Genomic DNA, 16,428 nt, shown 5'->3' with positions numbered 1-16,428 from the left:
CATTGTTATTGTCTTAATGTATGCACCTTATTCACCAAGCCAAATGCCTGGTTGGTGTAAAACCCTTCTTGGCAATTACATCCTTTCTGATTCTGACGATGAAATCCTGCATGAATCCATTTTCATAGCTGAAGGGTTTAATCTGAGAAGGTCACAGGGAGAAACATCACAGATATTTGAATGTCAAATGTCTGCAGAGCAGATGAAATACATTGTCATCTGGGACAATCTACACTTCCAACAATCTGATCTGGTCCAGAACCAGTTCCATCAGCATCCACACTCACTCCAATCCTCCCCACCATATACTCTCAAGGGCTGTGGATTATGGAGGCCTTTTGAGGACAATAATTAAACGCAATGTTGAAGATGAAAATGCAATAGAACTAATGCTTTTTATTTTTCAGAACATACACACATTATTTGAGTCAGATATACAATTAAAATGCTATCTCTCTGCATTTTAAAACATGTCTGCTTAAATGTGGACAATATCCAAATAAAAATTAAAGCAATTTGGTTTGCATTTTCCAACTATGGCACGCTTCAATGTAGACAATATTAAAATGCAAATGAGTGGGTGGGACGAACTCCACCCATTGGGTAACTGGCTGAACTTTATAATCTGTGTCACCTTTCACATCACATCCTCGTCCCCTGTGGACATACTCGCTCTCCAATGGGTGGAGTTTCTCCTGCCCACTTATTTACGTTTAAATATTGTCCACTTTATAGAGGGGGCATTTTTGGAAAAGGGTTGGATTGGATGATTTCATTTAAATTGTACTTATGACTCATTTGCATACTATGCCAGCTTCATACAATGCATTGCATATGTATTCCTATCGCAGCATTTTATTTTGAGGTGTCCCTTAAAATTGAATGAAGAGCAGTTTGGTGTTTCTTTGCAGCATTTTATAAAAGCGGTCATTCCTAACATTTGTTGTGCTGTTGATTTCCTAAACAGCAACTAGCCCTGCAGAGAGTCGTACAAACTTTTGTTTTTGTTTATTCTGTGCCTTGGAGACCAAAATCCATAAGGGGTGCCATGTTTTAGAAACGTTTTGCAGAAAGCCATAGATGCTTAAGCAGGATATGTTTACACTGACATAAGTGGATGATAAAGAGATCCCAGTCCAAACTATTCAGCTCCTCTCCAGTTCAGCCCTGATCTGTGAGTTCTTAGCCTGTTGAGCAGTGATCTCAACGTATTCTGAGGTCTGCTCCTCCCCCTGGGGGAACACCCGGCCTGGGTTCTGCACAGCACCTCGCTTGGCAAAGTCGATCTCTCCATAGTGGATCTCCTCTTCCTCCTGCTTGTCTGGCGCCTCACATATTGGATTTTGAGCATTGATACATGAATACGTGACCTGAAAGAAGCGTGAACAACAATAAGTGTTTATTGAGGTAGCTGAGTACATTATGCTTATTTTGGGAGAGCTAAGATAAAGTTTAATTATTGGAAGGCTAAGTATGAAGGCTAAGTATAGCATAGTCATCAGTCACTTAGTTGGCTCTGTGAGAATGTGTGTTGTGATTGACCGCTTCTGAATGAGATGAGATATTCTAAAGAGCAGGAATGCCGCTTGGCTGAATGTGTCAATACCCCAGGGCCCAAACGATCGTTTCAACTCCTCCTCACGTACCAGCTACTTTCACTTTCACGTGTTTAGCGCTGCAGTCCAATTCATCTGAACGTAGAACAAATGTATCTTACATACCAGGAGAGCCGGCTTTATTCAAATCCCCTTATTTTCAGTAATCCTGGGCCAAACGATTAAGATTTAATAGTGTACGTTGCATAAGCATGTTCGCGGGCCCTCTTGAATCTTGTTTTTTTTTAATAAAAAAATAGCCTTGCACGGAGGAGTGCACACAAACTGCAGCGGTTATTACAAATGTTGAATTTGGAAGGCTTGATGGAAGAGCAGCTATCAGTCTTCTGCTTACATTAATAATCAAAATGACTTGCTTTAAGTACAGTTTATTTGCATTTGTTCTTTGCTTGATTATTCCCTTGTAGACAACTGTATGTGTTAATTCAATCAGAATATTTGCTAAATTGTAGCAAAAATATAGAATTTTAGTCAGTCATGCAAGAATTCCAATTGTTAAGTTTTTTGCAAACACATTTGAGAACGCTTAAAATAAGTACAAAAAATGACTGCATCCTAGAAAAATGTTAAGGACATCACATCGTCCACGCTCAAGTACAGGATGTTAGTACGCTGTCCACCACTGTGTGGTTCCTACCTGTTGCTGTGTTGAAGGTTTCTTCAGTAACCACCTAAAAACATGAGGTGGGATCACAGGTTAGAACGGAGACTTATACATGTATGTATACATATATAACAGAAACATCAACCATATTAATGAACACCCTTATTTAAAGATTCTCAAGTTGATTCTTACTTCATCGTGGATTATCCCTAACATATAGCTATTTAGATCCATATCTATATCTATAAATCTATGCAGATATAGATATAGATCTCTACAGATATTGATCTATACATATTCAGATGTATACCTACAGATATATATCTATATCTATAGATGTGTGTTAGTGTGTGTTTTTACTTACAGGACAGAGATGATCAGACCAATAAAGAAGATGGTACCAAAGAATCCACCAATTATCAGAGGGACATTCAATTCTGGAGGAGAAAAAACAATGCAGATCACTGGGGCATTATCATTATCCATTTAGAGATTGTAGGGATATATTTGGGATATTTGTTACATTAAAGTATTTTATGGGGTCTATGGGTAGAAGTTGATTTACCGCTGATGGGTAGCGTAATCTCTTTTGATGTTTGGTTTCCCAAGGGATTCGTGGCCACGCAGTAGTAGATGTCTCTGTAGCTGGACACATTGAAGCTGTACACAGATCCATCTGACACGTTCAGGGGTCCCTCCGCACTGCTCCTGAACCAGGTGAACCGGAGAACGGGGGGGTTGGCTCTGCTGGTGCACGTCAGGTTGACCACACTGCCCAGCGACACCGTGGGGGGGCTGACGGAGGCCTGGGTATCCTTCGGGGAATCTACAGGAACACAAGAAAAGTCTTCAATTTCAAGCTATGGTTCCGCTGTTGACGGATTTGAATGCAGTATGTAAAGTCTTTCTGCTTCTCAGCCGTCCCGGCTCAGTGATTGGACCGTCTGCTGGTCACTCACAGGAAACGTTGAGCGTCACAACGCTCTCTGCTGTTCTGTTGCTGGGCCCGCCTGCTGTGTCGTTCACCAGATAACCCGCCAGACAGGTGAGGTTGACCCCGTCATGTCGGTCCGACAGAGTGATAATCAGCCCCCGGGTCCTGACGTTAGGCTCTTGGTCTCCGTGCGGTTCCGGCCGGCCCTCAGGGCCTCCTGACTGGTTCCAGCTCAGGTCAGGCGGCTGTTTGGGACAGGGTACGAAGGCCCTGCAGGTGAACGTTACCCTGCTCCCCTCCGTTAGTGGTCCCTCCGGGAGGGTCTGTATGGAGGGTGCTGGGGCTGAATCTACGTGGTTGTTTTCAAGAAACATTTGTATTAGGCTGAACTGTAGCTTCAATATCCACATGAATGAATGCAGCATCTTCAGTGTTGACCATGTATTCAAGAGGGGAGAATAATCATGGGGAGGGAAACGAATTGTGCCACAACCCAAAGTCCTTAATACGTATTATTACAATATGACACTAGCATGAACATTTTTTAAAACATTCATTAAAGGGAAACTACAATTACGTGGTATCGATACTTAAATTCTAGACGAGGAGAACAAGTATGTCTACCTATTCAGGAAGTAGCCGAAAAATTAAGAATGATCATAATAACAGGGTTCCTACGCAGTATGGAAAAGTATGGAATTTAATTTGAGTAATTTCCAGGTCTAGATAAGTATAGATATGAGAAAAGGGTAGTGAAAAATGTTTGTGTTGTTTCCAGACTATTATCTCATTATCTAAAATAAAATATATTAATACATACAAATCAAAACAAGCTTACTAACGATAGCCTACCTGTCGATGATATGAAACTAATCAAGCTGTCTTGAGAACGGTATCTGGTTACCATTGTTAACTTTCGCCACACCACTGTGCGACTTGATGAAGGATACCAAGTGGGAAAATAAAGCTAGATGCAAACTATGCTTGAAATTGTTCGCCATCTCCAACATGGGGGAGGCGGCAAATGTAAGCCAGATGCAGGCGCATAAGAGCTGTCGTGTCTTCACAGCATCTAGCGGTAGCCGCTCAACGTTTTTTTACTTTTTTTTTTACATAAAAGCATCTAACAATTTGTATTAAGATGTTTAATATTGACTGAAAATCCTCAGAGAAGTCTGAAAATTTGAGTCTGGAAAAGTATGGAATTTTGAAATGGAAAATGTGCAGGAACCCTGTAATAACATTACAATAGGAATACAAACAATTATAATAATGACAGTAATCAAAAATAGACCCTCAAACCAAAAGGGCTCTCCTACCTTTAACTGTGATTGTAAGAGGATTGCAGGTGTCAGTTGCCTTGAAACTGGTGCTTTCCACTCTGAAGTAATATGTGTCAGCATAACTTGAGTTCATGTTTGTAAAAAAGGTTGTGCAGTTGTATTCACTCATATTCCCAATGATACTAATTGGATAGGTATTATTGGTTTTGCTGCCGTTGAAAACCACACTTTCTGGATTAGGCCCAAAATGGTGAGTCGATTTTAGCCATAAACCAATAAAGATGTTGAGTTTATCGAGTAGATTTGATGGTACTAAATCAAATGAACATGGAATTTGCAAACAAGTGTCACTCAATGCCTCCATCTTGTTTGGCATAGATGCATGAAGGGCTGCAGTACAGGATTCCTCACCACCTGCAACACAAGCATTTTTTACACAAAATGGCCAATGACATGCATCCTTCCTGTCCCACCACATCCTCCTCTAACAGCCTGGCCACACCTCTACTAGACCGGCATCACATTCTGAGCATGGATATGCATTTAGTCCATTAATGGTAAAACGAATGACTCATTCTGGGTCCATTGAAGGGGTTGTTCGGAGTTTTGGACATCTGACCTCATTTCCAAGTGGGCCAGTGTCGCATTGCATTTAGTTTATACTTCCCTGTAGTTGGAAGCATGCTACGGCAGCGGCGGCCTGATATTACATAGGCACCTACTAGTAGGTGTCCCTGACTGGAGTGCGCTTCTCTGTTAATGTTCTGTTGTAGTGAATTGGTTGCTACACCGGAGCAAAGTAAAATTCCGCCACTGCTGAGAAAGTAGTCCCTCAAAATGTTGTGCGATAATTGCGATGCAACAATAGTTTTATTTCTAACAGTATTCTATCAACACAGATATTAACATCTTTAGTCTGGCGTTATAATTGATTTGCCTCGGGTGTACTGTGCAGTGGGAAAAACTGTTTTTATTGGCAGGCTAGCAGAAACCGTCGACCTGCGCTAACCTAGCACCAGCGATCTCTACAACTAGAAGGACTGAATGAAACCTGTTAAACGGTCTCCAATGATAGATAACACACTGGCTCACTTGGAAATGAGGTCCAATGTCCAAAATTCCGAACAACCCCTGACGGGTCTGTTTGCGTGCCAACACCTAAACATATTCAATGCTTGGAACTAAATATTCACAATATAACAAATGAACACCACTGACCTGCAACAAAGATGACGTTCAGTAGCATTTCAAACTGTATCATCATGATGCATCTTGTGAACCTCATCTCCTGCATCATGAATTCAAAGAAGGAGTGAAGGTATCGTCGTTTTAGTTTTTGATGTTGCCTGGGTTTAGGTACCTACTGTAGTACATCTTCCTTGTTACAAATACAACCAATAAGGAATATGGAAAAACAGGCTACATGGAACAAAAAAAGTTACAAGAAAATGCATTAATCAGTTTATTCTAGGCCTGTAAAAAATTATGTATATACATCATGTTTTGATTCCTTACCGCGAGCAGTAGGTGCTTTTTGTTCTTTGGCAGTTTGTTGTAAAAGAACAACAGTGTTGCACTAATGCGTTGTTAGAGGTAGGTATACTTAAATACCAAAGTTAGGATACTTCCACCTTTAGCGATTGTCCCTATGTGACCACTCTTTTTATGATCCATGCACGGTTAATCAACCTGGATGTCGGTTATTAGCAATTGTGTTTAATATTCTCCTTGAGTGAGGAGACTAGACTGCACTAACTAAAGAGTAACTTTGATCCGACCTAATACTGCCTGTCACTTGAACTGAAAATATCAAGAAAACATGGCTTGTGGAAAGCAGGAAATTATATTTATAGCTTTGTGGTACTTCCTCCTCTCAACCACATATTGAGCAATTGTGTGGTTGGAGTCCTGTGACTGCAAATATAAAAATAAAGAAAATGTAGTCACCAAATGAATGGGTATTCACAGTACAATTGTAAATGTTTTAAAATTGATCAATTCACAAAGATGAAAAGTCATGTGTTGTAATTAGTATGCATAGTGACTCTCTGTATGGACAGAGAAGAAGTTGGAAAAAGCTTTCACCAAAAAATGAGTATAGCATTTTTAAAATGAGTATAGAAGGCCTACTCTTTCAAACAAATAAATTGATCATAACTTATTCTTAGTTCTTACTGAGATGCGACAAACAAAACCAGAACCATCGTTTTTTAAATTCTAAAAGTTAGTCAAATTCTTCTGTGAAGCTTTTTCAAGCTCTACTGCCGGTTGGCTATAGGGAGTCCTGCCGTAGTTAGTCCTGTAATGACTCCTGCTGTAGCGAGTCCTGCTGTAGTGAATCCTGGTGTAGCGAGTCTTGCTGTAGCGAGTCCTGCTGCAGTGAGTCTTGCTGCTGGTTGGCTGTAGTGAGTCCTGCTGCAGTGAGTCCTGCTGCAGTGAGTCCTGCAATTGTGGGTCCTGGTGTAGAGACTCCTGTTGCTGGTTGGCTGTAATGACTCCTGTTGTTGTGAGTCCTAGTCAGTGTTACAATTACAATTAGGGCATTTAGCAGACGCTTTTATCCAAAGCGACTAACATCGGTTAATACACACATTGACACACGGACGGCAGAGACAACCATGCAAGGCGACAGCCAGCTCGTCAGGAGCAGTTAGGGTTAAGTGCCTTGCTCACGGACACATCAACACTCGCTAGGAGGAGCTAGGGATCGAACTACCAACCTTTCGGTTACAAGACAAATTCTCTACCACCTGAGCTAAGCTGACCGGTGTTGCTACTTAATCAAATTAATCAGATTACTTATTACTTGTTACTCCTTAAAATAGTAACTTAGTTACTTAACTGATTTTAAAAGTTACTAAGTTAGATTACAAGTTACTTTATTAGTTACATTTAGCTGCGACAACACCCCCTGCCGCCTCAAAATAAAAAATTACAACCGATTTTGGCAATACTAACTTTTTGCCGGGGGGGTCATCAGTACCTTTTGTATACAGGGCCCAGGATTTGGTGCTACGGCCCTGGGTGCACACTCTGATGCACGGCTTTTAACCGCTTCTGCCAACTTTTAAATATCACGCGCTTTACGGGGCGATCACCGGACGCATCTCTGTGTGCGTGACGTAAACGACGTAAACAGTGCGTTCTAGCGCTCGAGCTGCTCGGACCTCCCCATGGGTTTAGTTCTCTGGCTATAACGTAGAGGCTCCCACGCGCTCTCTCTGCTGCCGTTGCTCCAGCGCAACACACACACACACAAACACACACACACACACACACACACACACACACACACACACACACACACACACAGCACTGCGCGACTAATTCCGCCACTAATAACAACTGGTGGCGCAGACTCTGGAGAGTCAAGGTCGACACTCACCTCTGATAGATTGAAGTCTTTGGAGACGTACGTTTCACACGCACACGCACTCTCACACAAACAGACAGACAGGCAGACTGGCGGTTCTGGTGTTCCCTGGTGCTATTTTGCAGTTTCAGAAACCATTTGCGCCACAAACCAGGAAATACCTGGTTTAAAGTCAGTGGCGCGTTGTTGTGGAAAGAACAGCTAATACAGCGGTTATAAGTTGTACTTTTAAATCAATGCATCTGCAAACACCGTACAGCAAACACATATTTTCTTGACACAGACCTCGTGTACATGCCCATAACTTTTAGGATTGATGAGTATCAAACCGCGAGTGAGTTAAAAAGTTAAAAAGGAGTTAGGAAGAATGAATGAATGCGGGCCCTCGTGTGTGTATCTGTAAAATAATTAATGAATGCATGCAGGCGTGCGTGTGTGCGTCTATCTGTTCAAACACATGCAAACTAAACACGTAACGCATAATACAGTCCATGGCAATGTATTTTAATGGGGAGACACATGCATATTAGGAAGACAAGTCGATAACAATAATGCATTCAATACTGATAAGAAACAATGTTTATAATGTATTGCGTATATCATTAAATAGAACCACAGTTACCGCATATCATATGTGTTTTAAGTTTTCTCTGCCGAAATTTATTTGAGGACTGAAAATAGAAAACCTTATTCCACGTGTGAATTAGGCCATATTATTTGGCCATAAACTGAGCCATTTGAAGTTTGAAATGCATGTGCATCTGTCTCATCGGAGACTGCAGACGCGCTGTCAAAATATCAATTTGTCAGATTTAGATGTGCAATCTCATTGGTTTATTGCACGTTACACCCAAACCACACCTAAGGGTAATTAGGCTACTTTAGACCAACCCTTTTCAGATTTGCGCCAGGCGCAAGAGTGATTTTTGCGCCGGTAAAATAGCGACATCGCCATAGAACCGCCCACAAAGCTACTTGCGCTTGGCGCTTCTCACATTGTCATCTGGGACAATCTCGATTTCCACCAATCTGCTTTGGTCCAGAACCAGTTCCATCACCATCCACACTCTCAGTCCAATCCTCCCCACCATACTCTCAAGGGCTGTGAACTAATGAGTCATTTTGAGGACCCTAATCAAATGAAAACACAATGTTGAAGATGAAAATGTAATAGCACTAATGCTTTTTATTTTTCATAATGTACACACATTATTTGACTCAGATATACAATAAAATGCTATCTCTTTGCATTTAAAAAAATGTCTGCTTAAATGTGGACAATATACAAATAAAAGTTACAACTATTTGCGTTTGCATATTCAAATTATGGCACGCTTCAATGTAGACAATATTAAAATGCAAATGAGTGGGTGGGACAAACTCCACCCATTGGGTAACTGGCTGAACTTTAAAATCGTTGTCACCCTTCACATCACATCCTCGTCCGCTGTGGACATACCTGCCCTCCAATGGGTGGAGTTGTTCCCTCCCACTTATTCACATTTGAATATTTTCCACTTTGAAGAGGGGGCACTTTGGAAAAAAAATAATGAAATGCATCCTGCTGTTTCTTTGCAGCATTTTATAAAAGTGGCCTTTCCTAACATTTTTTGTGCTGTTGATTTCATAAACAGAACCAAGCAGGGAGTCGTACAAACTTTTGTTTTGGTTTATTGGGTGCCTTGGAGACCAAAAAGCATAAAGGGTGCCATGGATGCTGAAGCAGGATATTTTTACACTGACAATACATGAGTGGATACTAAAGAGATCCCAGTCCAAACTATTCAGCTCCTCTCCAGTTCAGCCCTGATCTGTGTGTTCTTAGCCTGTTGAGCAGTGATCTCAACATACTCTGAGGTCTGCTCCTCCCCCTGGGGGAACACCGGGTTCTGCACAGCACCTCGCTTGGCAAAGTCGATCTCTCCGTAGTGGATCTCCTCTTCCACCTGCTTGTCTGACGCCTCGAATATTGGATTCTGTGGAAGAGCATTGATGCATGAATACATGACCTGAAAGAGGAGTGAACAAGTTGTTCCCATAGAACACGGTTAGGGATGTTCAAGGTTTTTTTCACTGAAGCCCACAAAAAGAAAAATATAAGAAGGGCTGGGCCATGCACCAGAGCTGAGGTTTATCGCCTCACTCAAGTGTATCAAAGTTAACAAAATCAATCAAATGTAGGTCAGCAATGCTTGATAATTGAATATGCTTAAAGAAAAAACTCAGCCTATATAACAGCCATCATGGGTTCATGGGTTTTTATTATTGTTGTTACAAAAAGCTTTGGCAGCTCAGGTTTCTTAGTCATGATTGAGACCCTCCTTCACAGCCCTGTATAAAAGGGAAAAAGGTATTGGTATATTTCAAGCTTGTTATGCGAATATGTTACTGAACAGTAACTTATTGAAAAGACTCATCATTATTTTTGTGTGGATTCTCATCAGTGGAAACTTGGCCTTTTCCAAGCTCCGGTAGAAGTCGGTTATGGAGAGAAGCTGATGTTGATTCCTCAGATAATTTTCACACCGCATTTCGATAAATTCTAATTGCAGACTTTCTTCCTCTTCTTCTGCATCCATTGGACAATCTTGGAAGCGCTGAGTTAGCACAGAAAGTTTGGCCTTCGGAAAAGCACATCTGATTTCGGACTTCTTGGGGAAGTGCGCAACATTGAAGTTGCAGCTCATGAAGAGGTCGGTCCTTCTCTTTTAAAGAGAGAAAAAGAAAAAAGTTGATCTCAGTGGATAAAACCGCAGCAACACGCCACTTGACTGCGCACATCAGAATGGTAGAGTACGCCCCTGTGTTCGGCATCTACATCAGATAGAAAAGCTTTGGAAGAGCCCTCAGGCTCGAATTATGTTGACAGTTTTCAAGACAGGGTTCATCACATCGCCAAGCTGAACGGCTTTGCCACAAAGGGCTTGATGGTGGATGAAGCAGTGCATTTGAACAGCCTCACCTCCACTCCCTTGCACTTTGGAGCACACCCTAGAGGCCATTCCTTTGTGCTCGCCTTCCATTGCTGGAGCCCCATCCCTTGTTGCTCCACACAGCTTGTCCAAGTTATGTCCCATCTTGTCAATTGCATCTGACACAGCCTCGAAGACGTCCTTAACGTTGTTGTGCCCTTTAGACTCCAGAGATCAAGCAGATCCTCCGCAATGCAAAGGTTATCGACTCCCCGTAAATAAATGAACAGCTGTGCAGTGTCTGTGGCATCTGTGCTCTCATCACATGCAATCAAGGACAAATCTGAAGCATAAGTTTTTTCCCACACTTGATGTTGTAAGGTAACCCTCAAGTCTTCGATTCGCCACACAACTGTGTTTCTGGACATTTTTATTTATTATTTTATATAGCGCTTTTCAATAACCCAAAGACACTTACAGTGAAGGGGGGGACCTCACTAACCACCACCAGTGTGTAGCACCCACTTGGGTGATGCACAGCAGCCAATATGCGCCAGAAAGCTCACCACACAACAGCTTCAGGATGAGAGTGAGGGAATTAATGAGTCAGCCAATTATACAGGAGGATTATTAGGGGGCCAGATTGAATGAGTCTGGTTGGGCCAGGACACCGGGGAATCCCCTACTCTTTGCGATAAGTGCCCTGGGATCTTTTATGACTTCAGTGAGTCAGGACCTCGGTTTTACGTCTTCTCCGAAGGACGGGCCTACCACAGCACAGTGTCCCCGTCACTTCACTGGGGCATCGGGACGGATGTTAAGGCCAGAGGGAAGTGTGCCACCTATTGGCCACCACCTGACACCCCTTACAGCACCTGGTATTCCCAGGCAGTCTCCCATCCAAGTATTAACCAGGCCCGACCATGCTTAGCTTCCGAGATCACACGAGATCGGGCGTGTCCATGGTGTTAAGGCCAGTTTTGAATTCCAGAATTTTCTCCAGGCACATTATTCCTGCAATTTTAGCGAGACACTGTTTTATGAAGGCACCATCTGAGAATGGATTCCCATGTCAGGCAATGAGTTGAGCTACCACTTAACTGGCTATTATGGCATTTTCTTGTGTTTTGTTAGTGTAACAGATTAAAGAATCACAAATATTTTTGCATCCTTTCATTTTATATTTTGTGGTTATGTGAGTTTTATTTCACCAAAATCTTGTATTGTTCATGGTCGTTTTTAGGTATTGGGAGATTTAATTGTTGTGTAACTGCGCCATCTATTGGATAGTGGTGACTATATGCTGGATTTTCGCGTTATTTTCTCAGTTTGCGTTCACTTGATAAGAGAGGTACGTGTCCACAGCAGTGCAATGTGAACTTGAAATATACCTGTTCTAACTTTAGTTTTATTGCACATGGTAACTTGTATATGTATTTCAGGATGAGTGCACTTACATTTAGTCATGTTTTGTCGAGAACATTTATGTTTTGTGAGCTTTAGATTGTTAACCTCGTGGTTTGCGCTCGCCATTCTATCTTCGAGTAGTATAGCCCAAATGTTTCAGTTGTCCTTTTTCTTATGTTAGGCTGGTTCATTCCGTGAAGATATAGTGCTGAATCTTTGCTCTCATTGAACTTGTACAGAATAAAGTGCCATAAAAGAACGTCAGCGTCCTGTCTTCAGTGCGCCAGAACATAACGCAGTAGTCGGCGATATGCAGACCGCGCCGGCTACATTAGCACGAAAAAAAACTATTGTTGAGCTAGCAGGCTAGTTGCAATTTGCTGAACTTTATGTTCTCGGTTTCAGTGTGTGTCGTTCATTATAGTCTTTCATTACTGCTACAGTTTTATTGCACATTTCCCCTTTACTCCTATGAAGAAATATTCATTTTCCCACAGTGTCTGAAATGTCCTGCACTCACTTTCTAGCACTCCCTTGTGTTTCTTTGGTTCTGCCATTTTTGGACACCACAGCAAAACATTTATTGTATTGTTCGTGTTTCTGGAGAGCTACCTTGTATAAGACAGCAAAAGTACAATACATAGTTCTACTATATTAGCTATGTATTTATTGAGGTAACAGAGTACAATATGTATTTCTTTAGGTAGCAGAGTACATTATGCTTATTTTGGGTGGGCTAAGATCCGTTGAGTAATTACCTTGTAGACAATTGTATACATTAAGTCCATTTGATCGATCGATTTTTACTGCAAGTAAACCTATTTGTTAATTTTTTCGCAAATACTTTTAACAATGCCTAGATTAAGACAATGTACAGAAAGGACTGCGTCCTCCAAAAATTCTAATGAGTTCATCGTCCACATTCTTTTTATCAATTCAGTAAACTTGTTAACTTTGCCTTCTTAGGGTAAACTATTTCTATGTTCAAGTGCAGGATGCGAGTACGCTGTCCACCACGGTGTGGTTCCTACCTGTTGCTGTGTTGAACGTTTCTTCAGTAACCACCTAAAAACATGAAGTGTGATCACGGGTTAGAACGGAGACGGACCCAGCACAAATCCTGGAAAGGTTCATCTTGCCTTATTATTGTTCAACCTAAATGATTCATATATATAAACATATGTAACAGAACCGTCAACAATACTAATGAACACCATTATTTTAAGACTCAAGCTAATTCTCACTTCATCGTGGATTATCCCTAACATATAGATATTTAGATCCTTAACTTAATGCATAGATCTATGCAGATCTAGATCTAGATCTCTACCGATATTGTTCTAAATATATCTATATCTACAGTGTGTGTTTTACTCACAGGACACAGATGATCAGACCAATAAAGAAGACGGTTCCAAAGAATCCACCAACTATCAGAGGGTCATTCAATTCTGGAGGAGACAAAAAAAATTAGATTTCCATTTATCATATCCATTTAGATATATTTTGGATATGTGTTATAGTAAGGTTTTTATTATAGGGTCAGGGTTAGTTTGATTTACCATCGCTTTCACCGCTGACAGTTAGCGTAATCTCTTTTGATGTTTGGTTTCCCAAGGGATTCGTGGCCACGCAGTAGTAGATTCCTCTGTAGCTGGACACATTGAAGCTGTACAAAGATCCATCTGACACGTTCAGGGGTCCCTCCGCACTGCTCCTGAACCAGGTGAACCGGAGAACGGGGGGGTTGGCTCTGCTGGTGCACGTCAGGTTGACCACACTGCCCAGCGACACCGTGGGGGGGCTGACGGAGGCCTGGGTATCCTTCGGGGAATCTACAGGAACACAAGATAAGTCTTCAATTTCAAGCTATGGTTCCGCTGTTGACGGATTTGAATGCATTATGTAAACTCTTTCTGCTTCTCAGCCGTCCCGGCTCACTGATTAGACCGTCTGCTGGTCACTCACAGGAAACCTTGAGCGTCACGACGCTCTCTGCTGTTCTGATGCTGGGCCCGCCTGCTGAGTTGTTCACGGGATACTCTGCCAGACAGGTGAGGCGGACCCCGTCATGTCGGTCCGACAGAGTGATATTCAGCTGCCGGGTCCTGACGTTAGGCTCTTGGTCTCCGTGTGGCTCCAGCCGGCCCTCAGGGCCTCCTGACTGGATCCAGCTCAGGTGAGGCGGCTGGGTGGGACAGGGTGCGATGGCCCTGCAGGTGAACGTTAACCTGCTCCCCTCCGTTAGTGGTCCCTCCGGCAGGGTCTGTATGGAGGGTGCTGGGGCTGAATCTACGTGGTTGTTTTCAAGAAACATTTGTTTTAGGCTGAAATGTAGCTTCAATATCCACATGAATGAATGCAGCATGTTCAGTGTTCAGTGTGTACCAGTGTATTCCAGAGGGGAGAATAATCATCATAAACACATTAAAGATTCTATCAGGGAAACGAAGTGTGTCTGACCCCATAGTCCACAATAAGTATTATTTATGACGGTATATATATATGACGGCATAAAACATTGGTTAAACATTCCTTTAAAATCAAAATACAATTCTCTGCTATCTCTACTTTAATTCTATACAAGGATAACAAGTATCTCTGACTAATCAGGACGTAGCTGAAAATCTAAAATTATCATAATCATGGAAATAGGAATCCAAATAATGATAATAATTGCTGCCCTCAAAAAATAGACAACCCAACGGGTTCTCCTACCTTTAACTGTGATTTTAAGAGGATTGCAGACGTCAGTTGCACTGAAACCGGTGCTTTCCACTCTGAAGTAATATACGTCAGCATAACTTGATTTCATGTTTGTAAAAACAGTTGTGCAGTTGTATTCTGTCATATTCCCAATGATACTAATAGGATATATATTATTGGTTTTGCTGGCGTGGAAAACCACATTTTCTGGATGACCGTCAAAAGCGTGGTCAGATTTGATCCATGCACCCAAAATGTTTTTGTTTTTATCTATTTTATTTGATGGTACTGAATCAAATGAACATGGAATTTGCAAACAGGTGTCACTCAATGCCTCCATCTTGTTTGGCATAGATGCATTAAGGGCTGCAGGACAGGATTCCTCACCACCTGCAATACAAGCATTTGTTACACAAATTGGCCAATGACATGCATCCTTCCTGTCCCACCACATCCTCCTCTAACAGGCTGGCCATAGCTCTACTAGACCGGCATCACATTCTGAACATGGATACATTTCAGTTATCGATTACATGCAGATAAGCAATCTGTTAGGTGTAAAACTAATGACTCATTCTGGGTCTTGTAAGACGAGTCTGTTGGCGTGGTATTACCTAAACATATTCAGTACTTGGATCCAAATATTCACAATAAAACAATTGAACACCACTCACCCGAAACAAAGATGACATTCAGTAGCATTTCCAACTTGATCATCGTGATGCATCTTGTGAACCTCATCTCCTGCATCATGAATTCAAAGAAGGTTAGAGTTAAGGTTCATTCGTTTTAGTTTTTACTGTGGACTGGGTTAAGGTAACTACATCTTCGTTGTTGTACAAATACTACAAATAACCATTATGGAAATAGAGTAGGCTACATGGAACAACATTAGTAACAAGAACCTGCATTAAAAAGTTAATTCAAGGCCTTAAAAAAAATTATATATATATATATATCATGTATAATTTCCTTACCGAGAGCAGTAGGTGGTTTTCTACAGCCAACTGGCAGGGTTAGTTCTAAATGAACAACAGTGTTGCACTAATGCGTTCTTAGGCAAAGGTGTACTTAAATACAGAAGTTAGGAAACTTCCACTTATAGCGATTGTCCCTCTGTGACCACTCCTTCTATGATCCATGCACGGCAAATCGACCTTCATGTCAGTTATTGGTAATTGTGTTTAATATTCTCCTTGAGAGAGGAGACTAAACTGCACCAAATAAAGAGTTACTTTGATCAGACCCAATGCTGCTGTCACTTGAACTGAAAGACATAAGAGAACATGGCTTGTGGAAAGCAGGAAATTTGACTTACAGCATCGTGGTACTTCCTCTTCTCAACCACATATTTGGCAAATGTGTGGTTAGATTCATATGAATGCTGATTTAATAATAAAGAATATTTAGTCCCCAGATTAATTTGTATTCACAGTACGATCTGAGATGAGTTAAAATCGATAAATTCACAGAGATGAAAAGGCCTGTGTTGTATTTAGTGAGCATAGTTACTGTCTGAAGGGAGAGAAAAGCTGGAAAAAGATTTCACCAAAGGTTGTCTTGCGTTTTTAAAATGAGTATAGAACGTCTGCT

The 16,428-nt window shown here is 41.5% G+C and overlaps 1 protein-coding gene and 1 pseudogene across 1 annotated transcript; both read right to left on the bottom strand.

Annotated features, from left to right (window-relative positions):
• Nucleotides 1–376: 376 nt before the first annotated feature.
• On the bottom strand, nucleotides 377–16,116 carry LOC115537679 (uncharacterized). The gene is made up of 16 exons (XM_030349724.1): nucleotides 15,813–16,116; nucleotides 15,510–15,579; nucleotides 14,848–15,225; nucleotides 14,098–14,421; nucleotides 13,692–13,964; nucleotides 13,508–13,580; nucleotides 13,161–13,194; nucleotides 9,600–9,786; nucleotides 5,953–6,017; nucleotides 5,656–5,725; nucleotides 4,474–4,851; nucleotides 3,180–3,503; nucleotides 2,786–3,046; nucleotides 2,585–2,657; nucleotides 2,254–2,287; nucleotides 377–1,370 (listed from the first exon to the last, which is right to left on the bottom strand). Exons 2-16 carry the CDS (start codon nucleotides 15,574–15,576, stop codon nucleotides 1,146–1,148), a joined length of 2,766 nt encoding a protein of 921 aa, XP_030205584.1. The 5' UTR covers nucleotides 15,577–15,579; nucleotides 15,813–16,116; the 3' UTR covers nucleotides 377–1,145.
• LOC115537853 (uncharacterized) lies at nucleotides 11,586–11,705 on the bottom strand (annotated as a pseudogene).
• Nucleotides 16,117–16,428: the final 312 nt, after the last annotated feature.

The sequence above is a fragment of the Gadus morhua genome, chromosome 23 (genome assembly GCF_902167405.1).
Source record: "Gadus morhua chromosome 23, gadMor3.0, whole genome shotgun sequence".
NCBI lineage: Eukaryota > Metazoa > Chordata > Actinopteri > Gadiformes > Gadidae > Gadus > Gadus morhua.
Note: the sequence above shows the minus strand (reverse complement) of the source record. Positions and strands in the feature narration are given on the sequence as shown.